Source organism: Serinus canaria, chromosome 2, assembly GCF_022539315.1.
Source record: "Serinus canaria isolate serCan28SL12 chromosome 2, serCan2020, whole genome shotgun sequence".
Lineage (NCBI taxonomy): Eukaryota > Metazoa > Chordata > Aves > Passeriformes > Fringillidae > Serinus > Serinus canaria.
Window position 1 is genome coordinate 135,800,734 of NC_066315.1, and position 19,857 is coordinate 135,820,590.

General features: G+C 36.4%; 1 protein-coding gene across 3 annotated transcripts in view; it reads right to left on the reverse strand.

Moving 5' to 3' along the window:
- CSMD3 (CUB and Sushi multiple domains 3) overlaps positions 1–19,857 on the reverse strand; it is a 579,290-nt gene that overhangs the window by 455,869 nt on the left and 103,564 nt on the right. For all 3 annotated transcript variants that reach the window (XM_050970810.1, XM_030234789.2, XM_050970809.1), the window contains exon 3: positions 17,576–17,688. In XM_050970810.1, the coding sequence (XP_050826767.1) occupies positions 17,576–17,688 (113 nt within the window). The remainder of the gene's footprint in view (positions 1–17,575; positions 17,689–19,857) is intronic.

The following is a 19,857-nucleotide window of genomic DNA, read 5'->3' on the forward strand; positions in this document are numbered from 1 at the left end:
GCTCTTTGATAAGGCCAGATATTGATTGTTTCCTTTTGTCATATTTCAGTCTTTCTGACAACCTCTTTCCCTTTCTGGTTCAGGTAGTGAAAACATGCTCTTGCAAATTAGTTCTGTCTAATATTACAGTGGAATTTCTAATGATAGTACTATGAGTTACAGAGATTTTTTCACTTGAAAAAAGTCAATGATTACATAGCTCCTGGTAAATGACAGAATGGTTGACCATTACTAAGGAAACAAAGAAATAAACAAGAAAAAAAAGAGAAAAGAAAAAAGTTAATATAAAAAAAATCTTTAATTTTAGGACTATTGTTAATATATACTACTACTGCTGGTTTTGTTTTTTTTTAACTTTTTAAATTACTGCTGTTTACAAAACAAGTCACAAACAAATATGTTCTGCTAATAAGCTCTCAATGGTTTGTTGAAGTAGATGAACACTTCTAGAAAAGTTAAAAGAATGAGCCATCTATTAAAGTGCTAATGTGCCACAGGGTAGCAATAATAGTGTTTAAACAGAAAAAGGCACAAGTCCTTATTGATAGTGATAACTACTAAACCACTTTAAATTTTTTTCAGAGCTGGTTGTTGGCCGGAAAAATTAGCCAAAAAGTATGCAAATAATTTGTTGCATTGATTTTATGCAATTTTAATTAATGGAGTTCAATTAATTTACTTTCTAATGTTGGTCTGGGAGTACTGAGCATTCCAAAGGTATTCTCTATTGGCAATGTAATTAAGACATTTAATCTAAGTTTATAAACTTATAGTAGAAATATAGTCTCTCAGCCCTTTGTCTTGTCCATTCTATGGTCTGTGACACACTCAATTTGCAAACCTTTCAAGGTCAGGAAATGTGTTTTACACAGCTTTCAAATAGAACATGAAAATTGATGACACTTTTAAAATATCCAAAATATAATTCACTTCAGTTCATTTCACCAGATAACACAGTGGTACAGTTACATTTGAAAAGAAAGGAAATTCACTATTAATATTAATGATTAGTTTTGTTTGTGCTGACTATCAGATATTCACTGCCCTGGACCTGCTGTCCACACTACTCCTGACACAAGCCAGGATGTCACTGCACTTTAGGGGCACCTGGGCACGTGCTGGCTCATGGTGGTTCAGCTGGCTGTTGATCAACACCCCAAGTCCTTTTCCACCCAGTAGCTTTATGGACATTCTGCCCCAAACCTCTAGTGGGGCAGGGGATTGTTTTCAACCAAGGGCAGGACCCCAGTGTGGAGCCTCATATAACTGCTGTCAGCCCATCAATCCAGCCTGCCCAGATTCCTCTGTGGAGCCTTCTTGCAATCAAGATCCTCATGGTGTTAGGTTCCTGTTTTGTTTCTCAAAATTAAGAGACAATGCTTTCCAGAAAATCAATGGAAAAAAAATACTTCCTTTTCAGAGGATGATTTAAAGTCCAAAAAAAATTCTCTGAGATCAAGTAAATTTAGTGTTGTAAACATTTTAATCATGCCTTCTGAGCTATTTTGAAAGAAGAAGTCACCTGGTTGCAAATGTTAAAATTATTGTCCTGTGGAATTTGACATGTTGGTATTTCTGAATTGTCAATTCAGAAATGTAAAGAATGAATAATGTAGTAAAGATTAAAGGATTACTGCTTATTTACAGATTTCAAAATATATAGTAAAACTGCAGTATCTACACACTTGCAGCTATCACAGTTCCAAAAAAAGGAACATATATATACACACAGTAAAAATATCTTCAGTAACCTGAGGCAGATTAAATGCCAAGGCAGTGAAGGCGGTGATAGAACTTGATCAGCTTCTGCTGGGATGTGCATTTCCATGGGCTCAGGAGTCCCACTTCATCCCAGTCTGGATTCATCAGTGCCCTCCAGCCAGTCTTCAGATGTCTGCTGCCCAGATTCTTTGGCCTGTGATGTAGTTGGCTTAGCTCTGTAAGGACTTTCAGCTCCATGTTGGAACTTTATCTCCAGCCTGGCCCTCACTCTGTTACCGGCCCCTGGCTCTGCTACCTATGTTGAGCCCCTGTGGGACTGTGCCCATCAAAGAGAGCACAGTCTGTGTGAAACTGACCCAGTGACCCTCAGCTTCGGATTTTTTTGTCCAGCCTTTGCTTTTCTCTGACAATAAAATTACATTTAATTGGATCTATGTCAAGCTAACTTCAAAATCTGTCCGTATTTGCAAGGAAATCCTTCAGGAATGCACATTTAATGTTCATATTAAACAACGAAGTTAAAATTATTACTCTTGGTTACTTTCTGTGGGTTGCTTAGTATGGACTCATAAAATAATTCAGATCAGAGAAACTTCAGGAGAGCTCTAGTCCAACCTCCTGCTCAAAGCAGGGTCAACTAGAAGAATAGATCTCAAAGGGGTGATTCCACAATCACTCTGGACAATTTTGGTATGCATGTCTGTCTTTCCATTCACTTTGATGAAGACCCTTCTCCCTAAGCTCCACACAAGTATTTGAAGAATGCTCTGACACCTCTCTGTCCCCAGAAACTCTTCTCCAGCTGAAGAAGCACATCACCCTTCACCTCTCCTTGAAGGGTGAGTGCTCCATGGTGACCCTTCCCTGAACTTGCTGCAATTTATCAGCCCCTTTCTTGCATTAAGGATCCAACAATGAATGCTATATTCCAGATTTAAAAGCTGTGGGAAAATTTGCTTTCCTTGGTTTACTGACTGCACTTGCATTGATGCAGCCCAGTATGCTATTAACTTCCTTTGTTTCCTGGGTGCACTGTTGAATCATGTAACAAATATTTGAAGCTTATGTTTCTCCTCCTACAAGAAAAGAATTTTCTATTAGCGTTTTCCCAAAATAACCCAGGAACAGAAAAGATTATTTTAGGACCAAATGAATGACATGAACAGGAGTTCCTGGTATATTAATTTTCTTCTAAATAAGAGTATAGCATATCTATAAGGGTCTAAAGAAAGAAAAATATTGAGAGGAGTCTGACTGGAATCACAGAAAAGCTATTGATTTTTTTTTATACTGAAACTGACCTTCTCTGTAATATGAAAATCAACGCTAGATTTATCTTACAATATTTTCTGGAAAGATAAGGGTCTGTAGTGCAAGCCTTGAAATAAAGCTTTTTATTTGTTTCCAAACTGTAGTGGTGTTGCCTTTTAACAAATCTACTGCTGTAACATGTGGATATATAAGGATACATGCGTTTGTTTTTATACCAAACAAAGAGACTGAATTGTTGCCGCTGAATAAAAACCAGGTGACTTTTAGTTGGTGCCCTGTCTGTTACGACTAATTAGTTCCTTCATCTTGTTCCCAAAGTAAAATCACTTAATAACTGTCCTTAGAATTCTGTGCAGTTTCTGTGGTAAATGAAATCAAATTAATTTAGTTATTCTCAAAGACAAAAAAGAGTCAATGGATCAGATGAACTGAAATGAAGTCCCAATTTTGATCAGGAACGGAGATGCACATATTTAGGCCAGATCTGTAGACCATAACATTAAATGTAGAGCAAATCCAAGTAAATTCTGTGAATAAGTTTCCCAGCTTCAGACTTTCAAAGACACAGACAAATTCAGAAAGAGACTGAAAGCTACTCTTGCCTTTGTTGTACACAGGCAAAAATCATAGGAAAAATCCACCAGCAAATAAGAGGTGAAATGATTAGACAGGGTGGTTGAGGGTAGCAGTATGGAGGAGTTTTTGACTTTAGTGCTCTGATGAGGACATGATGAATTTAATTGAAATACTGCTGTGGCCTTTCAGCACTCCCATGAGCTGAAAGTCCCAGCTGCCCTAGGAGTCACTGCAATGCTCATCTGTGACCAAAGGCAGGAGCAGCAATAATGTCACAAGTACTTATATTTTTCACCATGTCACATGCACCTATGTGAAAACAGTGTAAAACTGATTAAGATTTCTGGGGAATGGAGTGAAAAACATTAATAGTCAAATATATGAGATTGTGGCAATGAAGAGAAAAAATTGTTACAGCTTGGCCAGGTATAATTTACCTATATACCTACAAGTCCTATTCATTTATGCTTGCTTTATAGCCAGTAGTAAGGACAAAAAATAGCATAGTACTCTGGAATTGTTTACCTCTACCCTCTACGGTACAGGATGTCTGCAATGATGGTACAGGATATTGACATAAGCACTGAAATGTGTGTTGGAAAACTTGTGTAGTGAATCCTGACCACCTAATCCCTCACACATGATAAGAGTTATAAACTGATGTAGCAGTCTTTAAAAATGCCACCTACAAGATAGTGTGCTGGGATTAAAGGAGAGAGCTATAGAAACAATGCCATTAAAATAAAAGTCAAAAAAAGGAAAAAAAGACAACTCCTAAGAAAGGAAACCAATGCCAAAAACAGGGCAGTATGTTTTTTTCCCTGCTTTTGCATTTTTTCTATAAGTGTTACTGTCAGTGAAGACTGATGCATGTCTCTTCATGGACAGCTCAGAATATTCTATCTATCAAATAAATAAACTTGATTTAGGTTCTAAAATATAGAGACAGAAAAAGACAAAAGAACTCCATCCCATAGATGTGAATAGTGAAAGTATATTCTGAAATATCTCACATGGAAAAGCCAAACTTTTAAAACCAAAGGGGTTCCAGATGACAGTTTGGAAAAAAGAGATCTCAATCTCAAGGGAAATTGAAACAGTTCAGAAAGAAAATAAGTGCTAAGATTTCAAATTCTCAAGTTTCTCTTTTGTAACTATTTTCAATCTGTAATAAATATTTAATCTTTGGAACTTTATTTTTTGTATTTTTAATCTATCATTTCAAGTCTGCATAGTGTTTAAACTGGATTCAAGTGAATATAACAGACATGCTGTGTAATTCTGTCATGAAAGACCCAAAACCAAACATGACAAGCTTGCTTCTTGGAACCTTTTCAACTCAAAACAATCTTAAGAATCCAAAATACTGTGATGCATTTTCTTCTAAGCACCAAGCATCACTTTTGTGTGAATAAATCTGTCAGCAGGTTTTAAGCATTGAAATGCAGATAATTAGTGAGTCAATTTACAGCTCCAAGACTGTTACAACCTCCTATTGTCACTCTGCATTAGACATGATGCATCAAGATGCAATTTGATAAATGTTTTAAATTAAAGTAAATGTGCTGTTTCCAATGGAGCTATGTTTTCTCATAGCATCAGTTGTGTGTATCTCATTTATGACTTTGGTTGCTTGGGTTCCTGCTGGTGGTTTTGAGCCACAGAGCAGCTGGACTAGAGAAAAGGATGAGGGAATAATACAGAAGAAACAAAATTTGTTTTCATCTGTATTATTTCCCTGAGATTGCTTCCTATATAACCTGGTGTGTGCTGAGCAGAGAGGGAGAAAGGAACATGACAATAGGAATCAGATGAAGTCTGTAGGACCTCAAAAGCAATAATGACAATAAATAATCAAATTAAAATAATTTTCTCCTCACTGCTTTTTCAATTCCTTTTCCTGCTCTCTAGTTCTGACTTAATTTCACCAAGTAACTCCCTGAAAACTTCTCTAGTACAGTGCTTATTTGTCTTGGTTGGTCAAAACTGAAATGTGTTGCCCACCAACAATAATGTGAGGAATGCATGTTATAAGGTTCTTCTTTTCACTTTGTAGTTATAACTAAATCTGTATCATCAATGCTTAGGTTCTGTCTCCTTTTGCATTTTAATCTTTGAAGAATTTCTTCTTTTGATTTCTTTTCCAATTAACTCCTTGATTTTGAGCAATTTTCCCTGTTTTTATTGCATATTATTTTATGCTGCATTTAAGAGATATCCTATGAATAGCAGATAACTAAATGTATTTAAATGATAAACAAGAAGTGACTGAAACTGTGGGTTTAGATCAGATTTTTAAAAAAAGAGCATGGTGCTAATAATGCCAAGTTCACAGGCTTGATCCTGGTATGAGCCATTCACCTAAGAGTTTGACTTAATAGGCCTTGTGGTCTTCTCCAACCCAGAGTAGTCTGTGATTTTGTGAAAAATTCTTTGCTGTGAGGGTGGTGAGTCACTGGAACAGGCTGACAAGAGAAGTTGTTGATGCCACATCCCCAGAAGTGTTTAAGGTCAGGCTGGATGGAGCTCTGACCAATGTAGTCTAGTGGAAGGTGTCCCTGCCCATGCCTGGGGATTGGAATTAGATGAGGAACCTGTATTTCATAGCTTCTCAATATGTGAAGCTGGAATGTATTTTAGGTGTGACAGCAGCAGAATTGTGGGTGGAAGAAGAAAGTTTTTCCAAATTAGGATGCCTCATGCCCAGAATAACACATTCTTATTTCTTGCAGTATGAGCTCCTGTGACAAGTACAGAACTGAGCAATGCTACACTGTAATTAAAGATGACACAGCACGTTTTTATTTAATAACAATATTTGCCTATAAACATCTTATTCTTGTCATCTCTCTACTTACTATTAACTAGTAATCTGGAGTGACAGGGTTCTGAGAAGAATAAGCTTTTAGCACAGAATTTATTACTACATCATCAGTTCAGACCTGGATTTCATGTTGAGAAGCCATCATTTAGGAGCATTTTCTTGCCCTCTGATTTCAAATCATTTCCCGTAGGATGCATATTTCATCACAAAATCAGCTCTACAACTGGACTAAGTGCATCAGTCTTGATTATATCTTTAAGAAAGACTGGGAATTGAATGCTGCAAGTGGCAATGGTATCTGGTCCTAAAAGGGCTAAGAACACATTGTTCTAGAAGCACACTGACAGAAGAGTAAGGGTCGAACAACATTGATGTAAAATTCAATTAAAAAAAAATATTTTGTGATCCTACTAATTTTTATTTCTTCTTTTATCATGCAATAAATATATAAGAATGTCTCCTAGTCTTCTAATTCTTTTCATATGAAAGCAGTAAGATTATTTTCTGATGTCAGGTTTTTCCATTTTCTCAATACACAGTTCAGATGCTATTTTATAGCAGGGAAACTGTAGAATGTAAAATTAAAAACAAAAGAAAAGAAGGCACAAGAATTCTGCATGAAAACTTCAGCTGATACTTTAATGGGTTTTCTTTTAATTATTCCATTGGTACTATTTTCAGAAATTTTTTTTACATGTTACATTCTATTTGTAATGAACTAATGTTTGTTTAGTATGTAATCTTCTAGGATTTTTAAAAAATCTATCAATAATTAATCAAAAATTCATCAATTTATCCAAAATCAAGAATTTATTATGATTTTTTGTTAGAATGTATGTCTGTTTAAGAAAAATAGGTTAGCTTTTAAATTTTAAAAAGAAGTTTTAAAATTTTGTGAATGCTTTGTGATCTTTCTAAATAGATCTATTGCATTTATTTTAGCTAAATAATTATCAGCTGTAACATACCACAGATTGTCCATGAAACGTTAGTGGCCTATGGTCACCTGGCAAAGGAATGACTTTTTCTTTATGGTGTTCAGGGGTTCAAAGGAGAAAGACTCTTCCAGAGAGAAGATTACTATTTGCTTGTATTTATTTATTTCATATATATAAAACTATAATTTAATTATAAATTACTTTAAATAATTTAAACTTTTTTTTCAAATTGTAAGGCAATTGACTGACCATCTAGTTCACAGTATTATTATCCATCTAAAAGCTCTCTACATTTGCACCGTTTTCCTTGGATGACCTCTCAGGCTATTGAGAAATTCTCTGCTAAGAGCTGATCAAAAAAGTAAATATCTTTCAAAATACACTTTTAACAAATTTCATTTTATTTTAATATGCAGAGAATTCCAATGCTGAGCAGGCAATTGTTTTTCTCTTCATGTTAAAACAAAACTGTTGTCATAATTACCACTAAATGATTATACTGGTATTGTTCAGGATGTTAGTGACTGACATAACTGGATACTTAAATTTCATCTATTTCCAAGTATTTTAAATGTCACATAATTTGTGCTCAACAGTATGACTATCTTTTATAGATCTAAGTGTCCAAATATGAGATATAAATTTAACTCATGTGAAAAACTTGCAAACTTGAAAATCTGCTAAGATGACAAAATGAGTCTTCTTGGTTACAGTTCTGTATTATTCTGTATTATGTTCTCTTCATAAATAAATTTCTCCATCTGCAGAGCTCCTGTGTTTTGAAGAGTTTTTAAGATTGCATGCTGGCATACTGAACCTGTTCTTGCAGATCTCTGTATTTTGATATTATTCCTACAGAAGCTCTGTCAAAGCTATCACAAATCAAAGCCAAAATGCTATCAAAAACCAAATGCAGATTGCAGGATTAAGCCATGTAGTTCTAGATTTGTAATTGATACTTAGCAGCAATTTCATTTTTATGATTTGTATGGATATTTCAAAGTCTGTTATTGTGAATTACTATTTCAAAATTTCATTGAGCTGTAACTTAAAACTTGAAGGAAGCACCTGCTTATAAACATGGAGCTGCATTTAATGAGGTACTTTAATGAGCAGTATATACTGTTTTCTGCAGAATACTGTTTCAGCTATATTGGATTATAGTTATCACTGCTTGTCTAGACATGGGATCAAAATTTGAATCTTAAATTAGATTGTCTTAAGATCTGTTTTTTTCAGGGTACTGTACTTATCCTAACAGTCCAGTAGCTGAAGAATGTAAATTCACCAGGAAAACCTTAGAATCTCTTAGGAAATTTCTTTCAAGACTTGCTGTATATATTCAATTATTCTTTTAATGAAAAATGACATTGAAAATATAAGAAAAACCTGCTAAAGTAAGGCTGACATATAATTAAGATTTCAAATTAATCACTGTCTTAGTTAAGCTTCAATATGAGGCATGGATCAAAATGATAAATTGCAGTACCATAAGTTGACAAATATGGTTTATTTAACAACATTATTCTGAAAGAAATAAATTAAACAGAACATTGAAATAGTAAGTGGATTTTTACCAGACTAAGAGAGAGACATCTTTTTTTTTTCCCAATAATTAAGTTTTTCTCAAGGCAGAAGAAATTATATGTTATTCATTGGTTTTTAACTTTCAAAGAATGACATTTTTTGCAAAAGATAAAACAAATAAATATATTTCTATTCATTTTGTCTGGAACAATATTATGCATGTTCTGTGGCTCTCCAACCAATCAACTTTTTCTTTTTTTTTAAGATTTATCAAAGAAAATTTAGCACTCAACAACCACTAGAGGCTAACTGCTAATTATGGTAGAATAAACCACCAGATCTATAATCAAGCACGTGTGCATGAGCATTTTTCCTAAAAATGATATGTTATTTTTCAAACAAAAGAGTAGGGAAGGGAATGACAAGTCTATTTAGATGAATTTGTGACATATTCTCCCAAAAATAGGATGACAAATATTTGGCAGCAGAAACAACCTTTAACTGTACTTTTTGAGTACTGAAAATAAAGTGACACAGCCATCTATAATGAGCTTTTGAGAGGTTCTAGTGGTCAGATACTCCCTCCTGCATGGCACAGTCCCCTGCCTGCAAGACAGACTTTTAGTCTTGGACTATGTACTCCTTGCTGGGAGCTCAGAAAGGTTTTTTTTTTTCAGTTTTGCTGGGCAATTGCTCATTTTTCACCCTCACAACTGCTACTTGATGCTAATCACTCATCTGAGTGGTAATAAGACAGCCAAGGGAAACCTTAAGCTGATCTAAGGGTGATACAGGATTCTGAGGGGAAGAATGGATGCATGTGATCCCTGAAGGTGTTGGTATCCCTTTGAATCCCTCTGATTAGGAGAAAAGCTCTGGCTACAAGTGCATCCAGCAGAACAATGCCTAGCTGCACAGTTGTCTCCACATGTTTGGGCTTCATAATCATAGTACCTCATCTGAAGATGAAGTAGGTCTGCTGGGAAGAAATGAAACTGCCTGATCAACACAAATAAAAATATAATCATATGTAGGCATTTTTACCTCAGAAGGAGGGCCTTTAAAAACACTCCCTTCAGAGGACAAGGACCTATCTACAGAGTAAAAGAAAACTGAGGCCAGGTTTAAAAGGAGGGCTGAGGAGTACTAAAATTGGGACACTAGATTTTAAGATATCATATTTGGATTTATTTGGGGAATTGTTAGGCAGAATCTCCTGGGAAGCAATTATGGGGAGGAAGTGCAGTCAGAGAGATGAATGATTTTTTTAAATGACAACCCAACTATTTTAAGGGGAAGTGAACTTTGGCAAATGACTCATGAGGCTAACAAGGGAGCTTCTTAATGAACTAAAATGCAAAGAAGCACAGACCAAAATAAAAAAAAAAAAAAAAAGGAAAATAGGGTGGACAGAAAGAAAGGTGTATAGAAATAGAACTTAGGAAGAAAATCAAGAAGGTCGAAATCCAAGGAGACACTAATACTAGGGGGGAATTTCATGGATTATACAAAGAGCTACAAGTATGCTAGTGGCAAAAATAAAGGATGGGGAAAATTGCAGATTGACCAGGTGGAAAAGACAATGATATTCAATATGGAGAAAGCCAAAAAACTCCATGCCTTTTGTGCATCATCCTTCATAAGGAGTAACTTGTTCAAAGATATATGAACAGTAACCTGTTCATATATCAGTCCAGTTGGGAAGGGGAGAGGTAATTCTGGTTCTGGGTTTACATGGAAAAGTTGGATATATTCCATTCACAGATTCACCCAAGGGTACCAGAAGAGCTGTCCCACCCTGCTGGACCTGAAAAGCTGCTGTCTATAATCCATGGGAAATTATAGCAATCAGCAGTAGTCCTTCATGATTAGACAGATTAGTGATGCACTTGTCCTAATGAAAGCAAGAGGGATCACTACAGGCACTAGAAAAAAATATAATCCTTCCCTCAATTCCTGGAAGTAGCCTTAAGAATACATTTTTGTAATCCATTTTCCATCACCTAAAGACTGACTCTAACTGGGAGAAGTTAGCTTAAATGTCATTTGGTGAAACCAAATGGCATTTAAGCATCTGAAGGGATGTAATAAGTGGCCACTGCTTTCAGCAGCAACTGGCCACTGCTTCCAGCAGCTCTGAAACCTGGTCATTTCCTTGCCTGGCCACAGGAGCCCAGACCTGGGGCAGCTTGTGGCCTGGGGATGTAATGGACTTTTTTGCTGCTTTCCCATTTGTGGATTTAACCAGTTTCACTGCTAAGTACCTCAGAGAAACACACAGACACACAAGATACCAACAGATTGGGCTACAGACTGCCAGAGGCAAGACTCTGCTTTGCCAGCACCCCCTGAACATTGGCACCAGTGGCCAAACCCTCTCTTTGTCTGGCAGGCACAGGAAACCATCCGAGCAGGTGTGCACAGAATTACCTGACCTCATGGGCACACGTACCTTCACAGGTCCCACAGGTACCAGCATGATCCCTTTGCCTGCCTGGCAACCCCACCCAGATTCCAGGCCCCCTTACTGGCCTCAGGAGTCCCCTCATCACTGGCTGGTCCTGCTGGATGCTTACTAGCAAACATGCAGCACTGGCATACTTGTCCAGCATGGACTCCCTCCCCATGCTGACACCTCACCCTAGATCCAGAACCTCCTCCCTGCTGGTTAGTCCAGATGGAAGTGTGCAGGTGCACCCATGCACACCCAGTGTGGAGAAGCTGAGGACAGTTGTCATCACACTGCCTCAGCACCTGTCACATGGCTTCCTCCAAGTGCTGGCACAGAGTCCCTCCCTTGCTTTGCTCATGCAGGTTCCTCCTGACAGCTGCTTTTTGGGATACACTCCATTCCCTCCCCAGTGAGTGGCAGCTGAGATCCCCACCCACTCCAGTAGCTGGCATGGAGACCCCAGGCTCTGCAGTAGCTGGTACCAGGCCAGGGTTACCTACATCCCCAGCCTGGCTCCAGTAGCTGGCACTCAGCCCTTTTAACCCTGACACATGCATGGCAGAGAGAGATTGCTCTGAAAGTTAAAATAAGATTTAATAAGAAGATAGGACAGGTTATGGTGATCAGGTTCAGGCCTCAGCCAGACAAGTGCACTGATCAGAGCCCTTTTTAACACAGCTGTAACAAAATGATGAAAATACAGAAGAATGACAGAAAATAATTCATTATTTGGAAAATTAATGTTAATGCTTCAAAAGCCCATATTAAAGAGAAAGAATACTCTGAAGCCTGCAATTTAATTGCAGCACTTAAGAACCTCCGTAAGAACTCACAGATGCTAATAATAAGGGCTGTATAATTTAGCAGATAAAAGCAGAACAAAAGCCAGTAGCTGGAAGTTCAAAAATCAGAATTAAAAAGTCTTACTTCTAAGTGAGGCAGAGTGATCAGTGGGATCAAAGAAAGTTTTCTTAAAGCCTGGTGTCTTCGAGAGCTAACTTTGTTTCCAGAAGTTATTCTTTAGCCAAATCAGTGGTTGTGGTATCAAGAAAATAGTGTGAAGGGCTATAAAAATTAACCAGATTAAGTCCACAGAGCTATTTTTCTCTCTACTTCCTCTAGACTTATACAAGAATGATGGTACCAGTACAGCATATAGGTAAAATAGGTAAAAGCACCATGACAACTTGGTATTGATTTCATATGGAATCTCCTCTCCTCTCCTCTCCTCTCCTCTCCTCTCCTCTCCTCTCCTCCTCTCCTCTCCTCTCCTCTCCTCTCCTCTCCTCTCCTCTCCTCTCCTCTCCTCTCCTCTCCTCTCCTCTCCTCTCCTCTCCTCTCCTCTCCTCTCCTCTCCTCTCCTCTCCTCTCCTCTCCTCTCCTCTCCTCTCCTCTCCTCTCCTCTCCTCTCCTCTCCTCTCCTCTCCTCTCCTCTCCTCTCCTCTCCTCTCCTCTCCTCAATTCAATTTAATTCAATTTTTATAAAGGGGCTGTTGAAGCAATGTAATGACAGAGACCAGCCCCACCCACAGCAGGTATGGCAAAATGTGAACAGCAAAACCACAGAGCCTAGGGTATCCATCAGGTATCAGCTTGGTGACAAACTACAGGTTAAATTCTGTGTCTTTTAGAACTCCAACCTGGCAAACAATTTTTCAGTGGATTTCTTGTAGAGAGCACTCCAAAATCAAACAATAATTCATTAGTACTCCTTTACATTTTATATTAAGTTAGCAGTGGTATTATTAGATTTATACACCTAGGACTTCAAAAACCTTACCTGAATCCAAAATTTAGATTATGTATACCCACATTTCTGAATTCTGATACACAGAAGACCTAAAAATTGTTTATCCTCTTTCTTCAAATTCCTTAGCTTTATATCAGCTGCCAAAATTATTTTTAGCACACACATCCTGACATATTTAAGTCCTACTTGTATTTCTTATCTACATGCTTCAGTAATTCTGTACATCAGCTACCAGTTTTTCTTAATATTTCTGAAAGAAATGCATGATAAGTCCACAGAAGTCACTAGATGGAAATCCTATTCTGTTAATAAACACCATCTGCTCCTTTCTTTGCTTCCCCACCTCCCATTACTGGTAAAGCTGTGATCATTCTTGAAATTTTTAACATTGCACTCAGATAAATCAGACTGCACTCTCAAAAATATTTCAGCACTCCAGTACAAATATTAACACCATTTGATTACTTATACAGTTCTAATAATTCAGTTTTATAATATGGCTTTAAAATTATGAGCAGCAGTACAAACCAGATAAAGTTATATTTCATACCACTACTACAAATATTTGCAATTCACCTCCTGGACATTCAGAGTTTTCACTACAAGGGTAATCTATATATTAAATTTTTCTACTCTGCCATGGCCAATAGGATAACACAAAAATGTCTATCATATTTAACTTATAAAGATTACAATAAATTCTAGCAGTCCATTTCTTAATGAAATCAATGATTTTAGCAATGTCAGCTACCTGTTTTAAAGCTGTAAAATACCACAGTGAGAACAGAAGGAAGCACTGTTCAAAGCAGGACTAGGTCCACTGAATCCCCTTTGCTGTGTGGCCAAGCTGCTAGGCTGCTTTCTTTCTCAGCAGCTGTATTTCCCCTCCTGTACTCTCTGTGAATAAAGCTGCTTATGTATCTTAGGACAACAGGAAATGGTAAAGTCCATCGGCCTCTTCTATTCCAAAACCAAATTATCCCACAAGAAATAAAATAAAAGGGCACATCTACACTGTACTTGGCCTAAATTATCAAATAGGAGATTAAGTATAGCATTCCTTCGCCAGATATTAATACATGTTGCAATCTTGCAGAGAGCCAGAAAGCTACTAAAAACCTCTCCATAAAACTCTCTCTCAAAAAAAAAAAAAAAAAAAAATAAAAAAAAAAAAATCAGCAGGCTTAGAACTTTCTCATTTCTCACTCCAACCAGCAATGCTGTGTTACTAGACAGTGATAAAATTAGCTCCAGGGTATTTTTAAAATCCCTCCTTAATTTTTAGTGCACCTCACCATTTTCTGTTGTCACTGTAATTGAAGTCTATTACTTTTGAGTAATCTGTTCCAGTTTTCTCTCAAGAAGTAATTTTGTTTTTCAGGGGTATTGTGCTATCTAGAGAGGTATGTTTATCAGATATGTTCTTTTCTGAATAAAAAGAAGCTGAACATGAAGAAGCTTGTGTGTAAAGGTACCAAAGATAACTCAAATATGCCACTTGATATAGAGGAAAGAAAAAGGCAGTGAGAAGAAGAGAAAGAAGGAAGGGATGCAGATGACAGACTGAGGCTTATGATGTTGATGTTTAGCAGGCCAGAGTTGATATTTTGTGGTCTATAGTGCACTTGGTTTGACTGAATGCAATTGCAGTGGCTTACATATGGTGGCTCAGAATAGTCTTTCTATTAATGATATAATTTTAATATCTTTTTATAAACATTTTTATTCTTAGGAGATCAGAAAATAAATAAATTCCTACATGTTTTGATCAAGAAAGTCCACCATTGGTTCATATTTCCCCAGATTCTGTCAGGTACTCTTGAGTTTCTTGTCAACTTTCAACTCAACTGCAAATTTGTCAAGAGCATTAGAAGTCACTAAAATAGATATTTGGAGACTTTGTTTATTTTATTTTATTTTTCTAAATAGCGAACAGGAATGGATTCCATGTAATCATCTACCTATGTAATCTATTTCAAAGCAACTCAAAAGAAAATGTTTTAAATTATCTCTGATTATGAAAGGTATCTTCCTTTCATAATTACAACTGGATCTAATCCCTTCAGATATATGTCACTACTTCTCACCCTATCCTCTCAAGCCACCTCTATCATTTTGCTCTATTGCAATGACAGGTTGCTAATCATTTCTATCTTAAATTTCAAATTACATATCCATAATGAAGCTTTAAATTATGAGGCCTGATATTTAAGGGTACTAAGTATGCAGATGTTTCATCAAAGAGCTAAAAAGGAGCTACTGGGCAATCAAAATTTTTGAAAACTGGATACTAGGCAGAACCAGATCTTAAAATGTTGATTGCAGGGTTATGCATGTTCACAAAGAGTACAAGAACAGAAATGGAAATTTCCTTGATGTGATTATCATTTAAATACATCTATTCTCTCATATCAAGGAAAGAGGCATTAAATGAATGTAATGTAATGTAATGAGTTTTCATTTCTTTGCTATCTGGGTATAAAGAAGGCAGCTTCACATGAAGTCAGAAAAAAACATATTGAAAGAAAAATTATCTGACAGAATGAAGTTAGTTTGATTCAGGTCTTAGAACTGCAGATCTGGCTGTGATAAGGGAGATTCCATTGAACTAAAACTCTGGTATCCAGCCTAATTTTTTTGAAAATTCCTAATTTCACAAAATAAAACATCAGTTTCACAAAGAAATTAGTATCAAGTTCAAGATAACAAGTTTATGCTTTGTTCTAAATGCTGATTTCTGTAGTTAAAGGTAAGATTTCCCCAGATTTTATACTGACCTGGGAGCTCGAGTTCTATTAATCCACATGTTATTTTCACCTAGAAAGGAACTCTGTGAAGGGTCCATCATATGTGCAAGCTGAAGTCTATAGCTGATCTTCCACTTTAATCTTAATCATCCTCTATCACAACTGAGATGCATAGTATGTTGTGTGTTAGCATTAGCAGTGCAAAATCTTTCAGTAATTTTTTATAAGGACAGATGATATCACATATAATGCATTCAATTCAAGGATGAGAAGCATATATTTTGCATAATTAAAAATCTATAGGAATTTCATAGTGCATTTTAATATAACAGTTTTAATTATGCTGCTGCTGAACAGTTACCATATGCTTGAAAAATTAACAGACTGCAGAGTAGCTGTAATCTAGGCAAGACCACTTACATATAGCCTGAATTTCTCTTTTATGCGCAAACCCCCCCAAAAAAAAAAAAAAACCAAGATATTGTGTAAGCTTAGCTATTTTTTCTAATAAATCAAGGAACAAGAAAGGCCTAAAAAATATTTTATGTTTTTAATTTCAGATCTCGGTGTATAGGAGGGAATTTCTACATGAAGTTGAATTCTAATGCACCATACCTAAAGGTAAATGATTTCAGTGGCTGAAGACATTTTCCTACAGAGTGATTCTGGACTGTATTTCCACAGCAGTCCTTCATTATATTACCAATTTTTTTGATAGTTTCCTGGCTAGTTACTTTCTCAGAGATTAGTTTCTGTTGCAGATAGGACCAAGAAGGGTACAGCAATGGCCTCAGAACTTCTCCAGGCAGTTTACTACAGCACTGGCTTTGCTGACAGAGACACTTCATGGAAATAGAAAAATCAAGTGTCTTAACACCAAGTGTCCTTACAAAAAAGGGAGGGGAGGGGAATCCAAAAACGAAAAAAAAAAAAACAGCAAACACTATAGCAAAGAAAAAAACCAAAGCAGCAAACACTATAGCAAAGAAAAAAACCCAGTTTCTGTTTATATCCTATAAACACTTGTCAGAATTCATAGTCCCTGCTACCAAGAAATGGGTTCAAAAAATGAATGTATGATATAAACCAGCTCTTCAAATACTACCATACTGAACTTGATCATAAGCAAGATCCTTCCTAGAACATATATATATATATATAATATATATATATATATATATATAGTATATATATATATATATGTATATACAATATTATGAACTTCTGGACTTCAGGAATACATGTTCCAGCTCATTAACGTCAGTGTCTGTGTGAAAACTAGAGACCATTGTGAAAAGGGCAATAGAGAAATATATTTATGTAAATTCAGAGAACTGAGTCAGCTGTTCTCCTGTGCAAACATATGAGATGGCTTGCATCCATAAAATTCACAGATGCCACTATCCAGGGAAATTCAAGACTAACTAGTAATGTCTTGACATTAATTTGAATATGCATGTATCAGAAGGACCAGAGCAATTACAATTGTTCAATAACAATTAAGTTTTTCAGAATTAAAACAACTTGCCACTATTAGAGATCATAAAATATTTGTGTCTGGATGGTACTATAGATTGTAGAGTTTAAAATATTTTGGTTTGAGATATGACTATGCATCTGTGAATAATTACATGACAAGCAAAAATAGCAACTTGGATAAGGTTATATATGTGTATTTTTGTATATTTCTGTGGTATGTTTAGGGGTTTTTTAATGTATAGAGATCAGAGGGAAAAAAAACAGATTATTTTGTTAAGAATGTCTTACCTTCATAGTAAACTTTAAACCCATGAGCACTAACTGCAAAGTCACTTGTCAAGCGCAGTGAAAATACAGATTTTGTACTTGTCACAGGTGGAGGAAGATGAAATCCTGTTAACCTAAGAAACAAAAAGCACAATTCATGGTTAATTGTTTGGAAAATAAAACTGTGTGTGACAGATGGCTGTTCCCAATAATATTTAATCATGGAAAGGACAACTGTCTTAAAAGGATGTAGTTTGAATTACTTGAAAAAATTATTTATATAGTAAATGAAGAATTTACTATATAAATATATATATATAAATTCCAGTTTCTACATCTTACTCTCATCTATATTTGATGGACACTATACTTAGTATAGTGTCCATCAAATATAGATGAGAGTAAGATGTAGAAACTGGAATTAAAACCAGTATAGATGAGAGTAAGATGTAGAAATTGGAATTAAAACCAGTTCAGATTATCCGTAGCTGAAATAATAAAACAACCAAAGAAATCACAATACACCAGACAATTTAGGGTTTATGTTCAAAAATGTATTGCACTATAAATCTTACACAGGTTTCTGCTAAAATTTGTAGTAGCTGAATTTTTCCATAGTAATATGATGAAAGAAAGGGACAATGATTCACTTTAATAAGGGAATTTAGTATTATTTAAACAGTGAACTTTGGCCTCAGAGAAGAAATTTCTAATTTCTACTCAAAGAGCAGCATCATTGTGAAATAGTATATCCATACAAAAAGCTCTCTTGAAAGGAATTGCAGGTTTGTTGCGGGGTGATAAAAAGAAGGGGGAGATGTTGCGGTGTGATGTCATAGTCTGTCTCAGGTATCCGGATCCTTCCCAGGTGCCAATCACCTCTTCTCCCCCCACCCTGACCCCTGCTGAGTGCTGTCTATCAACCCTGGCATTCCAGAGGGGCAGCGAGTGATTGGCAGAGTTCAAAAGATGCCCTGCATCCCTGAGGGTCCATTGACCCACCCAGGTGTCCCTTGCACCTGAGACCTGCCCATCCTGCACCTGGTTGGGGGGATCCCTACCCCTTCCCTCCCGCTCTTCCTGGGGTTAAAAGAGCCAGCAACCACACGGTTTGGGGGGTTCTGTTAGAGCTGTTATGGGATTCAGAAGCTTGTGGGTCAGAATAAAACTCTGGATCAAAACCCTCTAGCAGGACCAACTTCTGTTCCTTCACCTCTCCTTAAAGCATCTGCACAGAGGTAAAATGGAGCTTTGCACTTGTCTCCAGTGCCAGCTGCAGCATCCACTGGCCAGAGGTGTCTCTGAGGTGAAACCACCGCAGTGCCACCTTTCGGTCCAGCAGCAGAGGCTAGACAAGCCAAACAAGTCCCATCTGGATAAAATTATTCCTTTACAGGTTGTGTAATTTTGTCATTTGTATGTTTGGTTTTGGTTTGTGCTATTAAAACCACTGAGTTTGAGACACAAATAAAAGAAAAATTTTTGTGTACTCGGCTCAGCTGATAAGCTCTGCTGATACTGACTTCTACACATTTATTTGATGTACATGTGACAACTCTTATCTTCCTCACTTTTAGGAGAATAACCTCATCAGGGTTCATATGAGACCAACAAAACCCATAACATTTAACTGTCAAAAATGTGTAAAGAACAAGTTGAAAAATTTAGCTGTGTACACACACACCAGTGAAATCTAGACATACCTTTGGAACCCACTTGGCCATGTGTAGTGAATTGTGTAGCAGATGGGCTGATATATTATATTAATGATTGAGATTAAAATTATTTTCATGTGTTTTAAATAGGCCCTTATTTTACATTTTACTTTGAATTTAGAACAGAAAAATGTAGGTCAAAAGGGACCTGTAGAGGCCATATATTCCAACCTGCTGTTCAGCCTGGATTAAAAGGCAGAGTTAATCTGGGTTGCTTAAGATTTAGTTTTTCCCTTTTCATTGTTAGAACAAATTCACGGTGATTTTTTGTTTGCAAGGGTTTTTTGTGTTTGGTTTAGGTTTCTTGTTCTGTTTTGCTTTGTTTTGTTTTTTGTTTTGTTTTGTTTTTAATACAGCTATATATGTTAAGCTACATAGGCTGGTCTTTAGCACACTTTAAGAAGTATTTAAATCCTGATAATTTTTCTGGAAGAGATGACATATTTTTGATTTTGCTTGATGTAGGAACGAACAGCAATGGCAGTTACTGACGTTTTAATGCGTTTACCGATGCTTATTCTGAAATTCAGTCTCAGTCTTCTGAAATCACAATTAACTGGTAAGTTATGTCCTACCATTATCAGCATT